The 14150-nt window shown below is 37.6% G+C and overlaps 1 protein-coding gene across 1 annotated transcript in view; it reads left to right on the forward strand.

Moving 5' to 3' along the window:
- Positions 1-14150, forward strand: part of dpy (dumpy) — a 562668-nt gene that overhangs the window by 282533 nt on the left and 265985 nt on the right. Inside the window, 4 exon segments of the mRNA XM_068226068.1 lie at positions 3405-3713; positions 6886-6906; positions 7992-8297; positions 11358-11762. Coding sequence (XP_068082169.1) covers positions 3405-3713; positions 6886-6906; positions 7992-8297; positions 11358-11762 — 1041 coding nt within the window.

Genomic DNA, 14150 nt, shown 5'->3' on the forward strand with positions numbered 1-14150 from the left:
TAGGGAAAACATCAATCCAGGTGATACCAGTGTTGTGCGCATTAATCATTTTTACATAACTTTTATCTAACATGATGTCATGGCTAGGTGACATGGCTAATGCTGACTTATTTGTTTGGTTAAGCTGAATGCATCTGTCATGTTCCATGATGGGTGTGGATACCGATCTTGAGATCTGTCAATATAAACTTCACCACAAGTACATAGAATCTTGCAGAAACTGGAATGTTGTAGTAGTTTGGATATCCAAATTTTAGTTGGTCCAAGAAGTTTCTGCGCATGTTGCAATACCTTGGTAGTCCGTTTCAACCACTTCTTGGAAGAACACCATCTCATGTTAAGGACTCACCAATTTCATGTCTTAAGTTGAAATCATTACGGCTTCAACCTGATGATGTTCTGGTGAGTTTTGGTGTGCAATCTTTGTTCACTAGAGTGCCACCGGAGATGGTTATGGGTCTTATCAAGCAGCAATTTACAGAGGATATGACGAGACTTTTTTATAACTGCATACATGCCTCCTGCTTCCTATGGGATGGTGAGTATTATGAGCAGACAGACGGTGTAGCAATGGGTAGCCCTCTGTCTCATGTGATAGTTAACTTTTACGTGGAGATTTTTTGAAAACTTTGTTCTATCATCAGCACCTATTAAACCAAAAGTCTGGGGAAGGTATGTCGATGATGTCTTTGTCATATGGTCTGACGGGGAGGAAAAGCTTGATAAGTTTTTAGAACATCTTAATCATCAACACCCTTCTATATGCTTCACTATGCAGAAGAGGTTGAAGGACAGTTACCCTTCCTAGATATGATGGTCTCTAAGATACCTGACGGTTCCTTACACCACACTGTATATAGGAAGCCAACCCATACCAACAGGTATCTCCATGCAGACTTGCACCAAAATCCTGCACAAAATATTGGCATAATTACGACCTTAGCAACTAGAGTCAGGAGGATATGTGTGTGGAAGCATCTTTGGCCGAGGAATTTGACACCTTGAAAACAGGATTTCTCAGAAATGGTTACATCAACCCTGCTTTTTCTAGGGCCTTGTATCTGAGACAGAAAAAATTTCATGAGCTTAATGCTAGGGTATGGGGTACAGCATATCTGCCATATGTTCAGGTGAAAAACAGATCATTTAGCCAGGATTCTCTTCAAGCACAATGTTAAGACTGAAATCAGAATGCACAAAGGTACAGCAACTTCTTGGACCAACTAAAGATTGGATATCCAAACCACATCCTGGTGTCTACAAGATTCAATGTACTGTACTTGTAGTGAAATTTTCGTTGCACAGACCTCAAGATAAGTATCCACACACATGAAGGAACATGACGGATGCATTCACCTTAACCAAACAGATAAGTCGGCATTAGCAAATCATGGCCTTGTCACCCGCCACAACATCATGTTCAGTCATACCGAAGTACTGGCTTGGGTGAAACACAGTGGTTCTAGGATTGTAAGAGAAGCAATAGAAATATGAAAATATCCTCATAATTTAAATAGAGATGCAGGTTACATCTTTAGCACAGCTTGGTTCACGGTAATTGCTCCTCTTAGAAATCAACAATCCAGCTTCGAACAGTCCACAGCACAGAAAAACATCTTGTTGACCAGTGCTATTTTGTTTGTCAATTGTTCTGATAAAGACTGACAAAGGTCAATCAAAATGTCGACACCTTTTCTTCATATTTTGAATAATTTCTTCCACACGGTGTAGCTAAAAAAGAACATGAGTATCGTTTTAGATTGTGAAAGCTTCAGTTATGTTATGTTATGTTTAAATTTACATAACATAAACCTGTATACATGGTATTTTTGAAATGAGCTTAATTTTACGTAAAGAGTACAATACCTTTTTTTTAGCTAAGTTTCTAAGTGTGGAGCCTGTCAACAATTTTATTCCGTGGGGGAGTTTATTGTAAAAGGTTACTCCATTTTTAAAAGGCTCCTGTTCAGCATATTGTTATTTGCCCATAACCTAAAATAGTTGTCTGACCGCTAGTTTCATAGTTGTGCCTGTTACGTTTAGTTATTATTTTGTGTGCATTATTCCTTACCTCTAAGATAACATTAAATATGTACAAACCATAGAGTGTCAAAATATAATTTTGCTGAAATGCAAGCCTACATAAATGTCTCTGTCTCAGTCTAGATATGAATCTGACCACACTTTTCTGTAATTTGAACAACTTGTCCATGTGGATATGTACCGTACCTCCTCATTTTTCAACACCAAATGATAAATGAGAACGTTTTCATACACAACATATTGTAGTTTGTTGCTCAGTGTTTATGTAGTTGAAAATTTGTTTTAAAATGAAGGAGTTCCCATTAATTTTCTTATGAATTTCTCTAATCTATCCTTATTTAACTCCAATATGCCATGCTGGAATGTCATCTTGGTGAAATGATCATCAGTTGTGTTATTGTTGTTATCTCCAACCTGTAAGTGAACTACACATCTAAGTGGTGTGTTGGCCTTGCAGTTAGAGATGCGCAGCTGTGAGCTTACACTCAGGAGATAGTGGGTTTGAACCCCCCCGTTGACAGCCCTGAAGATGGTTTTGCGTGATTTTCCATTTTCCCAACAGGCAAATGCTAGGGTTTTACCTTAATTAAGGCCGCGGCTACTTCCTTCCAACTCCTAGCCCTTTCCTATCCCATCGTCACAATAAGACCTATCTGTGTCGGTGTGACGTTAAGCATATAGCTAAATGGTGTGCTCACACTAAGTACAATTGCAAAAGTCCAGTCTGCGATGGATCTTAGTTCAATGAAGAATAGTATAATAGTGAGAGTGCGAAATATGCCACGAACACCTACATTAACTCATCACATAATGACATACCATGGAATTGAACTGTGATTGGTTGATAATGACATCATATCGAACCTTCTAGAATACCATAGAATATTTCCATCTATATTCACTAAAATAGCTCTGAGATTTAATATAGAAGTACATGCTTTGTTGCCCTTACAATCAGAAAAAAGAAACTAGTTTCCAGTTGCTAAATGCAAAACATGCAAGTTTTTATAATGGGATACACCAGGTGATGGTCGACCTTGACTCTCACCAGAGTGCATAGCTTGTATGTTCAAAGCAACTATGGCAGCAAATAAAATACTCGCTCATCATGGACTGTCACTGCGCACATCCACAAAGTATTAACAGAGACTGTAATATATATATATATGTATATGTATGTATGTATGTACACATAGAGATGGAGGGGGAGAGAGAGAGAGAGAGAGAGAGAGTGTGTTTTGTGTGTATGTCCTTCAGAGATCTTGTGGAGAATTTACATATTTGTATAATATCTACATATTCATGCCTTTTCATTTAATATACATAATTTTATGTTTATGACTGTCTTTCTGTTCACACAGCAATGTTAACACCACTACCTGACCCATGCAATCCATCTCCTTGTGGGGAAAATGCTCAGTGTGTGGCTCAAAATGGAGCTGCTCGCTGTACCTGCATTCCACCGTATATTGGTAATCCATATGGTGCAGGATGTCGTCCGGAGTGTGTTATTAACTCTGACTGCCCTAGTCATTTGGCATGTCTGGTTAAGCACTGTCGTGATCCTTGCCAAGGTCTCTGTGGAGTCAATGCTGAGTGTAATGTAGTTAATCACGTGCCTGTCTGCTCTTGTATGCAAGGCTTCCAAGGTGATCCATTCCAGTCTTGTCGTCAGACACCAATAACATGTAAGTATCAGCATTAAAAATGAATATAATTCTCTTAAACGTTAATGCCCATTGCATAGTAATGATGGTACCGAGCTCGATAGCTGCAGTCGCTTAAGTGCGGCCAGTATCTGGTATTCGGGATATAGTAGGTTCGAACCCCACTGTCGGCAGCCCTGAAAATGGTTTTCCGTGGTTTCCCATTTTCACACCAGGCAAATGGTAGGGCTGTACCTTAATTAAGGCCACGGCCGCTTCCTTCCCACTCCTAGCCCTTTCCTGTTCCATCGTTGCCATAAGACTATCTGTGTCAGTGCGACGACGTAAAGCAACAAGCAAAAGGAAGTAATGATGGTAATTATAACTACTGTAAATTATTGCAATTTCACTATCTTCAATATCTTCAATACCTTGTTAAAATCCTTTCAACCATTTTTGGAACAGCTATCCTCAGTTGTTGAGTCATAGAAGTTTCAGGTACATTTTCAGGACACTTTAGTGCATTGGATTTGAATTATTATATCTGTTATTTGAATTGTGGATATTTATATACTATGGATACGTACACATGCACGCATGCACACACGCACATGCACAGAGAGATGCACACACTTGCTTTCCCCCCTTATTGTTCTAGTTTTGAGGGTGTGTCCTTCAGAACTGTTTTGGAGAATGTACATGATTTTGTTAATATGCACATATTCATGCATTGTCTTTTAATGTACAGTACCATTGGTAATTTTGGATTGTGTGTTATATTTGAGTAGTCTGATGTGTTCTGGTCAAAATTTTGACTGTTTGTCCAATGTCGAATTAGGAGCGATTACTACATTTGAGTTTGCAAACACCTAGGGTTGTGCAGGGGTTGTCGGAATGAGGATCAGAACTCTTAACTCATTGCCATCTAACATTGTCTCGGAGACATGGTCAGCCTCTGAGACCGAAGAGCCGGAACACTTTTCAGAGACATGCTGATCTTTGTACGAGTGTCGATAGTTTGGCATGACACAGATATATGGAAGTATTATGCTGTTCTATAGTTGTCCTTCATTATCTTTGGAAAGAGGTAATATTGATATTGTTGTTTGTGTTACCTCAATCTTTGAAGATTAGGTGGAGTGTCTTCCGCTGTTGTAGCTCCTTTTCGAAATGGCTGTGCATAGATGTGAACATTTGAGTTGGATATCGGAACTTATTTGTGCGAAAGTGGTGATAGTGAAGTCTCGTGTAAATCAGAAGGTGGTGGTGATTTAGATTTTATGAATTGTGAAAGCAATGAATCTTTGTCAGAATGTGATACTAATTCAGATAAGGAATTGGATATCCTACACCCATCCACATCAAAAGTGGCCTGACATTTCTGCTGGAGCATGGTCAACTGAAAATAACTGGGAGTGGGAAGATGATAACGTACCAGGTGTATGCAAATTTATAACCGTATCATCTCTATCCCCAGTAGTTTCTCGTAGTCTTTGTGATAGACCCTCTGCATTAGAGGTTTATTCTTGTGTTCTGACTGAAATTCTGGATGATTATAACCACAGAAACAAGATACACAAATCAGTGTTTATCTAACCTGGGCTCTAAACAAAAACTTTGACAGTAAATGGTTTGACACAACTAATGATGAAATGAAGGCTTACTTTGCACTATGCCGGGCTGAGTGGCTCAGACGGTTAAGGCGCTGGCCTTCTGACCCCAACTTAGAAGGTTCGATCCTAGCTCAGTCCGGTGGTATTTGAAGGTGCTCAAATACATCAGCCTCGTGTTGGTAGATTTACTGGCACATAAAAGAACTCCTGTGGGACTAAATTCTGGCACCTCAGCGTCTCCAAAAAACCGTAAAAGAGTAGTTAGTGGGACGTAAAACATATAGCATTATTTATTATTACTTTGCATTATGGATTATTATGGCTCAAGTAAAAAAGCCCTCAGTGAAAATGAACTGGTCAAAGAGGATTATTGTTGACACTCTGCTATTCAGCAAAACAATGTCATTTGTGCACTTCTTACTTATTTAAATATTTCTGCATTTTCGTGATAATGAAGCTGCACATGTGAGTGATAAGCTAAGAAAAGTAAGAAGTGTTGTGGAATACCTAAATAACAGATTTCATCCATTATATTATGTTACTTATGTTACAGTACATTACACCTTCCATTTTAAATTGGTATTCTGTCAACTCATAGCTACAGTAATAATATTAGAATTCAGTGGGTTAACAGATTGCAATCCAAAAACAATATCTAGCACAGAGGCATGTATAACTTTACCTGGTGTTTACAAACTCAAATGCTGTGAAGGCTCCTAATTCTTCATTAGAAAAATCAGTTAAATTTAAATATGAGCTATGCAGACCACATTGGAGTACTCAAACACAGCACAGAATCTCAATTTCCCAACCACCTACTAGACATAGGATATGAATACAAAAAAATATATGGATAGTCATTGACATGGAGTACCCACACATGGCACAGAATCTCTATATGCCAACAACTTACTAGATGTAGGACATGAATACACAAATAAATGCATGGACATTAACATTTATCACATTAGTTTTAAGGACACATTCTTGATAACCTAGAACAATATGAACCCTCCCCACTAAAAATACCTTTCAAACCACAATGCTGGTAGCAGACACAAGATATAACATGTTACTGTCCTAATAATTGGTTGCTGAGCATGGTGGTTGTCAAAATGGTTCAGAGCCCTCTACCAAGGTAATTAATTTACTGTCAAAAACAGATGTGAGTCAGTATAATACATTGTAAATTTAATATATTTTCTAAATTATGTCTTTCAGGTACATTTGCAGTACCACACTTACAGTTATAATTACTAGTTAATCATTACCTTAATTTTTTACACATTATCGTAATTTATAATATGTTTAATTGTCTTTCACCCAGAATTACAAGAAAAATCCATTTTTCTCTATTTTTTAATTATTTACCAGCCTATTTTCTGAATCTCCTTTTGCTGAAAGGAAATGTTATCTTTGCTGGGGCAACAGGAGAATAAGCCAGATTTTATAGAAGTGTTAAAGAACTGGATACTAGTATTACAAAATGTAGTATATGACTTTGTTCATTGTTCAGAAAGAATGTTAGTGTTGTCAGAGATGGTGTTTTAAGTATATATGTGTAGAATAAGTATTTGAAGTAGAGAGAATAGTCGTGGTTCATGGTGTGGGTTCCTGTAATCTCATTGTGGGCAACAGCTGAGTGGATCGGGATACAGGTTGTTAGGGGATGAGAATGGGCATCTGATACATATTCCAAGTTGTGGCCCTTCATGTGCTCTGATGACTAAGACTACCCAGTCTACTGGAGGTCCCCAAACTGTTAGAGCGAACATTCTCAATGGAAGTAGGTTCAAGCAGTGCTAGTGGTTCACAGAAATTTTCTGAGATGTTTTTAGCAAACTTCAGACCTGCGGGAGTGATGGAGTCCCTCTTGTGTTTGACAGATCAGGTACTCCTCAGTAACAAAATGGAATTTAATGAGGTCCTGTCTATATGAATGGGGCTTATGAAAGAAAGAAAGAAAGAAAGAAAGAAAGAAAGAAAGAAAGAAAGAAAGTGTCATAATAATAATAATAATGATAATAATAATAATAATAATAATAATAATAATAATAATAATAATAATAATAATAATAATAATAATGGTTTTTCGTCCCCCTAACTACTTTTATGATATTTTTGGGGATGCCAAGGTCTTTTATGTGGCATTACATCACCAACATGAGACTGTCATATTACCTTCAGATACTACTGGATTGAATCAAGATCAAACCTGCCAACAAAAGAAAGTAAAACTGGGTGAGTCAGCAAAGAGGTCAGATCTGCGTGTGTTAAGGGTTAATGATGTTCAGGTAGGGAAGATAACAAAGAGGAGTTAGGAGATTAAATGGTGTTTGTAACAGGTGTTAAAAGGGGAAGGGTACAGTGTGGGATGGGATTGGTTGTTAAGAAAACCTGGCATGTTACATAGTTTCTGTTAGCCAAGTAAATGAATGAGTGATGTGAAAAGATGCAGATAATCTTCTATTCAGAGATTATTATGGGGAATCAGTTCACAGAAGATCTATTTATATCAGTTCTTTGATTCAATGAACTTGTCTTTCATATGATCCAAGTAGACTATGGACCAGAAATGTACAAATGCTTTCTTTATTGCTCACATTTTGTGTCCACCTTTCAATTATTTACTTCCTTATGACTTGTAGTTCTAACATTCTGAAGTATTTCTTGTATTTTCATGTTACAGTACAACCAAATTTGAATCCATGTGATCCATCCCCATGTGGTCCAAACAGTGTTTGCCGTGTGACTAGTGGACACGCAGTCTGTTCATGTCTTCCTGGCTATTTAGGAAGTCCTCCATCATGTCGCCCTGAATGTGTGGTTAGCGCAGAATGTGCCCAGAATATGGCTTGCATAAATAAGAAATGTCAAGACCCATGTCCTGGGACATGTGGCCTGAACGCACACTGCCAAGTGGTGAACCATAACCCTATCTGCAGCTGTCCACCTCAGCTCACAGGAGATCCATTTGTGCGCTGTGTACAGGAACGTGAGTATTAATGAAAATTCGCAAAGTAGTTGTTATTTTGTTGTAGATATGTAAAGTTGTGTACTTGCATGACTGTTAGCAAAGAACATTTGAAATTGGCCAAAACAGAGCAGATAATATGACTGAAACATAACAGACAATGAATTATTGACACAGAACAAAGGCACATAGAACAAGTGTAAGTCTAATATCAGAAGGAAATATTCGTTTGACTTATTTCCTGCTGTCCTAAGGGAGTGAACAGTAGTTATTGGTAAAAACACTGTTCAGCCAGAACATTATGACCACCTAACTACTATTAATATAAACCTGTCCAGGCGATAGCAGTATCACCTGATGAGGAATGGCTGCTAGTCAGATATATGCACGGTGCATGTAGTATCAGTGAGTGTGCTGTCTGTGTGTAGAATGGGGAAGGAGCACGATCTATCTAAGTTTGACCGAGGACAGATTGTGATGGCCGAGAGGCTTGGCACAAGAATTATGGGAACTGCACGACTTGTCGGGTGTTCGAGGAGTGCTGTGATGAGTGTCTTCAACAAGTGGCAAAACCAAGGTGAAACCACGTCCAAACGTCGAGGGGTTGGGCGGCCACCCCTCATTACAAGTGTCGGACATCGTAGGCTGGGCAGTCTGGTAAAACAGGACAGGCGGTGAATTGTGGCGGAACTAACATCAGACTTGAATGCTGGGCAGAGTACAAGCGTGTCTGAACACACAGTGCACCGAACACTCCTAAGGATGAACCTCCGCAGCTGACGACTCATGCATGTGCCAATGTTAACACCACGACATTGACAACTACAACTGAAATGGGCATGTGACCATCATCACTAGACGTTGGCGCAGTGACAGAGCGTTGCATGGTCTGATGAATCCTGATGCCTTCATCATGCTAACGGGAGGGTGCAAATCCGTCTTCTTCCAGGGGTACAGCTCTTTGACACCTGTACTGCGGGATGGAGACAAGCTGGCGGCGGCTCAATTGTGCTCGGGGGAACATCTGCCTGGCCATCCATGGGTCCAGTGGAGCTCGTGAAAGGCACCATAATGACCGAGAAGTATTGTACACTGGTTGCAGACCACATACACCCCTTCCTGTTGATCATGTTTCCCAACGGCAGTGGCATTTTTCAACAAGGCCAGAAGTGTGATGGAGTGGTTCGAGGAACACAGTGGCGAGTTGCAATTAATGTGCTGGCCCTCCCAACCCTCCAGATCTTAACCCGATCGAACACATCTGGGATGTAATTGAACGTGGCGTTAGAGCTCATTGCCCCCCTCCCCGGAATTCGGTGACGTGTGTGCAGACGTGGTGCCAAAACCCTCTAGCGACCTACCAAGAGCTCATTGCTTCCATGCCAAGACGCGTCGCCGGTGTTATCCGTGCTAAAGGTGGACATACCGGCTATTAGGTAGGTGGTCATAATGTTCTGGCTGATCAGTGTACTTATTACTGTTATTTACATTATAGGCTATAATGAAACTTTTTATCGATTTTAGTCCAGATGCTGTGAGTCAAATCTACTTTCTCTGTGATGATTATTTTTAACAGATGTTTCATGAGGGCTTGATAAGATAAATAAAATAAATAATTAAAATAATAAATAAATAAATAAATAAATAAATAAATAAATAAATAAATAAATAAATAAATAAATAAATAAATAAATAAATAAATAAATAAATACGAGCAAGAGTGAATTAGGCAGTGATGTGATTTCAGAAAGTGATACAGTTTCATTTACTAGCAGTGAAAGTGATAACAGTGTGACAAAGAATTTGGATGAGAGTGAGGGGGGGCTTTTGATCCCTTCCCTCGAGACATTTTTCAACACATGGTTCACGAAACTTTATGGACGAGATAGCTACTGAAACAGATTGTTTTTGTTGATCAGTTTTTCACAAAAATTGCCAACTTGCTCTGTACGAGCCAATGGTTTCCCACAACACCAGATGAAATCAAAGGTTGTTTTACTTTATGCATTCTCATGACTCAAGTAAGAAAACCCACCTTACAGTCCTTTCAGTCCATCCAGGAATCTATGCACAATCCCTTTTCCTTTGAAGTAATTTCCCAGAGTGTTTTAGGGTGTTTCACATCAGTAAACATCTTCAAATTGTTCTTCAGAGTGACTCCAACATTACATTGAACACAGGTATGATTAAAATTCTGTACATGGCAGATTACATGTATAAACCTTAGTAGTGTCAAACTGTACCATATGTCTATAAAAAAAATAAGTGCTCAGCACCTTATAATTAGTATGGCAGTGGGTTAAGGGATAAAATACAGTTATCAGGCCTTTCATCTATTTTCAGCGAGTGTTCTACTTTTCTTATTTCTGAAATTTTGTAAGACTGAAACAGAGAATTTCTTGTTCATTGCTTTCTCTGTAATTTCAAACTCTACTTGTTTCTTTATTTTCTCTTAAAGTAGTAGTAATTATATTATGTCTCCTGCATCCCAAAGTGAAGAAACAGTTCCTTTTGTTAATATGTATAGTCACAATACTGTAATTAGGTAGAGGGAGGATAATCCTTTGTTTAGCGTTTGATGTCAACTACTCATTTATACCAATTATGCTCACTTTAAAAGTTGACTTGAAAATCATTTTTTATATATATACCCAGAACATTGTAGTTTTATGCAGTTAGAAACATTGTTTATAAAAGCATATATATGCTTAATTTTTCTTTTAATGTGGAGTTTGTGTGCAGTGACATGTTTTCACCACAATTTCTGCCCTTGTTGGCAACACTTGATACAAAATATCAAAACTTCTCCTTTGTTTTGATTCATTCAGCTCCAGTTTTCAAAGAATCTGGCACAGAACGATTATTAAAACCTACATGTATTGCTTTAACTCGTTGCCATACAATCAAGTCCAACTGCAACCATCTTGCTATAAAGTCAAGGTTAAGCATCTTAGTCTTCATAAAAGTAATTAGTGATTAGTTTAGAGATGGGAACTAATAGTTGAGGTTGATGTGGGGACATTTCAAACCCTGTCAAGAGCATTTAAGCAAATACACCATGAATTACTAATGTTTTTATAGGACATAGTTCTGATGATGATGATGATGATGATGATGATGATGATGATGATGATGATGATGATGATGACAACGATGATGATGATGTTTCAGATTTTCCAGAGAAACCTCAGAACCCTTGTGTGCCCTCTCCATGTGGTGCCAATGCAGAATGCCGAGTTATAGATGGTCGCCCAGTGTGTTCATGCATCGCAGGAATGTTGGGAGCACCTCCTAACTGTCGCCCAGAGTGTGCAATCCATCAGGATTGTCCAACACATCTTGCATGCATCCGAAACAAATGTCGTGACCCATGCATTGGATCATGTGGATTCAACACTCGCTGCACAGTTCACAATCACCAGCCCGTTTGTTCATGCACAGCTGGTTTTGAGGGAGATCCATTTTCTGGATGTAACCCCGTTGAAGGTAGGACAGAGTATACTTACTTTTCTTATTTATTTTTATCAAAAAGGAGATACATAATACACATAATTGACTATATATTTATTGATAATTTGGATGAGAAGATACAAAGCCTGCAGAAGTGGATAATATTATTAACTGTGTTTCTTAAATCATTTGTTACTATGGACAAGTTTGGAAATATTGTTATGGCAGAAATTAATAGGAAAAGGGGCCATTAATAGTATTGCTTGGATGCATGATACATTTTTTCTCTCCGCCTTTGAAGCGTAATTGTTACTGCTATTAGCTGCTGTCCTCGGAGGCCCAGGTTTGATTCCTAGTACTACGAGAGATTTACGGATGGCAGGAGGGCTGGGATGTGCTTTAAAAGATACATGCAGCTCACCTCCATTGGGGATGTACGTGAAAAGAGCTACACTACCTCGATGAAAGCAAGGACTTAAGTTTTACATTTTTTTAGTTCTCTTTCAGAGATTCTCTTTTGGGTAATCTGAATTTCAACTATATACGATTTGGTGTCTTAAACTGCAGTTTATTTTATGAAACAATAAGTTAAATTCTTCCTGTGTCATTCATTCTTAGAAGTGATTAGTTGATTGTAAAAATTAGATTCTAATTCATATTGCTTACATGTAAGACAGTTTTATAATTTTAAATTGTCTTAAATGTATAAATTTGTTTTCAAATCTTTCAGCCATATTTTAGGCCAAGTCAGAATATATTATTGACTCTTAATGCCATAACATACAGAATTATAGCCTGTAATTTAATGTTCAAAAGTTCTAAAATAAGTGTTATACCTTAGATAAACAATGCTAAGTTTATCCTAATGACTACCTTTGTAGTAGTTTTAAATAATTCCATCATCTTTTTAACTTGTTAGTCTTTATGAAAAAGTTCTCTCCGTACCTTCAGTTGTATTTTCAGACTATTTTTTTTTAAACTTTAAATCATTTTTCCAAATTCAGTGATCAGGAATTGACTGCAGTTGAGTGGACCATATGAGACAAACAGGTCTTTGAATATTGATTTGTATGGTTTACTTTCAATGTTTGAGAAATTAATTCCTTGTGAAATAAGAAGAGATGTAAGCTATTTATATTTCCCAGAACTAATATGCTTTCTTCTTCAGTAGGAATAAGTTCTTCTCTTAAAGTAACTGCTGCTTTATTTCAGAGTTGTGAATGTCCCCTTTTTCATTACCTCTGATCATCTTTGTAACAGCCCAACAACATTGCCAATGGGAATAGCATACCTATGATCTTCATTGTAGATTTGTCTTTGCTTTTAGTTGGCTGTATAGTTCAGTCGGTTTAGGCACTTGCCTGTTGTATTCTAGATTATGGGTCTCAATTTCAACTGTCACTTAATATTTAAAAGCGCTTATGAGAGACTTGTGTTGGTAGATTTCATGATATGATAACGAACCTCTTTCAGGACAAAATTGTAGCTATCCAGAACCTCTAATAATTATCAGCAGTTTAAAGTGATTTTTATTATTATTATTATTATTATTATTATTATTATTATTATTATTATTATTATTATTATTATTATTATTATTATTCCCAGCTCAATGGCAAAATGGTTATCGGTCAAAGTGGTCTCAAATTCAATTCCCACCCTAATCGGGGATTTGAACCTTAATTAGTTAATTCTTGTGGCTTGGGGATTGGGTATGTATGCATCTACAACATTAGTATTTATCATGGGTAGGCCCCGTCCTCACAGACACACAGGTCGCTTGTAGGGTGTCGATTCGAAAGACCTGCACTAGGCCTCTCCAAAGGTCATACGCCATTATTATTATTATTATTATTATTATTATTATTATTATTATTATTATTATTATTATTATTATTATTTACTAAACAAAATATACAAGAAAAAATACAAGAAGGTGTATGAATATAAATCACAGATCAAGAGAGGAATGAGGATTGGAACATACACAAATGATAAATATGAGATGAAGGAGAAACATAAAGAAGAGACAAGGATGAGCATGTAAACCCAAAAGGACAAGAATGAATTTCACATCTTCATACACTGTTCTCTTCACTTGGATGGGCTTTCCCCTCATAAGTTCTAGTTCTTTTAGATCCATTTCCTTTCACTCCCTGGTAAGCTAGTTTCTACTTCCATGTTTCATCATTAAAGAAACCATTTTTAATAGATCTCGGTCTTGATTTTGGCATTTGTTGGGAGGGCCTGAGGAAATTGCAAATCAGAGCTGGAGGACATTAGTGTATGAAGATGTGGAGTTTAACTCTGTCCTTTTGTTTATGATTTGGTGTATATTCCCTATCCTCATTCCCAGCTTATTTTTTTTTTTTTTCATCAATATATGAATTATGATGCTGTTAGAAACCAAGTGGTGGTCCATTT

Source organism: Anabrus simplex, chromosome 2 (assembly GCF_040414725.1).
Source record: "Anabrus simplex isolate iqAnaSimp1 chromosome 2, ASM4041472v1, whole genome shotgun sequence".
NCBI classification, from domain to species: Eukaryota; Metazoa; Arthropoda; class Insecta; order Orthoptera; family Tettigoniidae; genus Anabrus; species Anabrus simplex.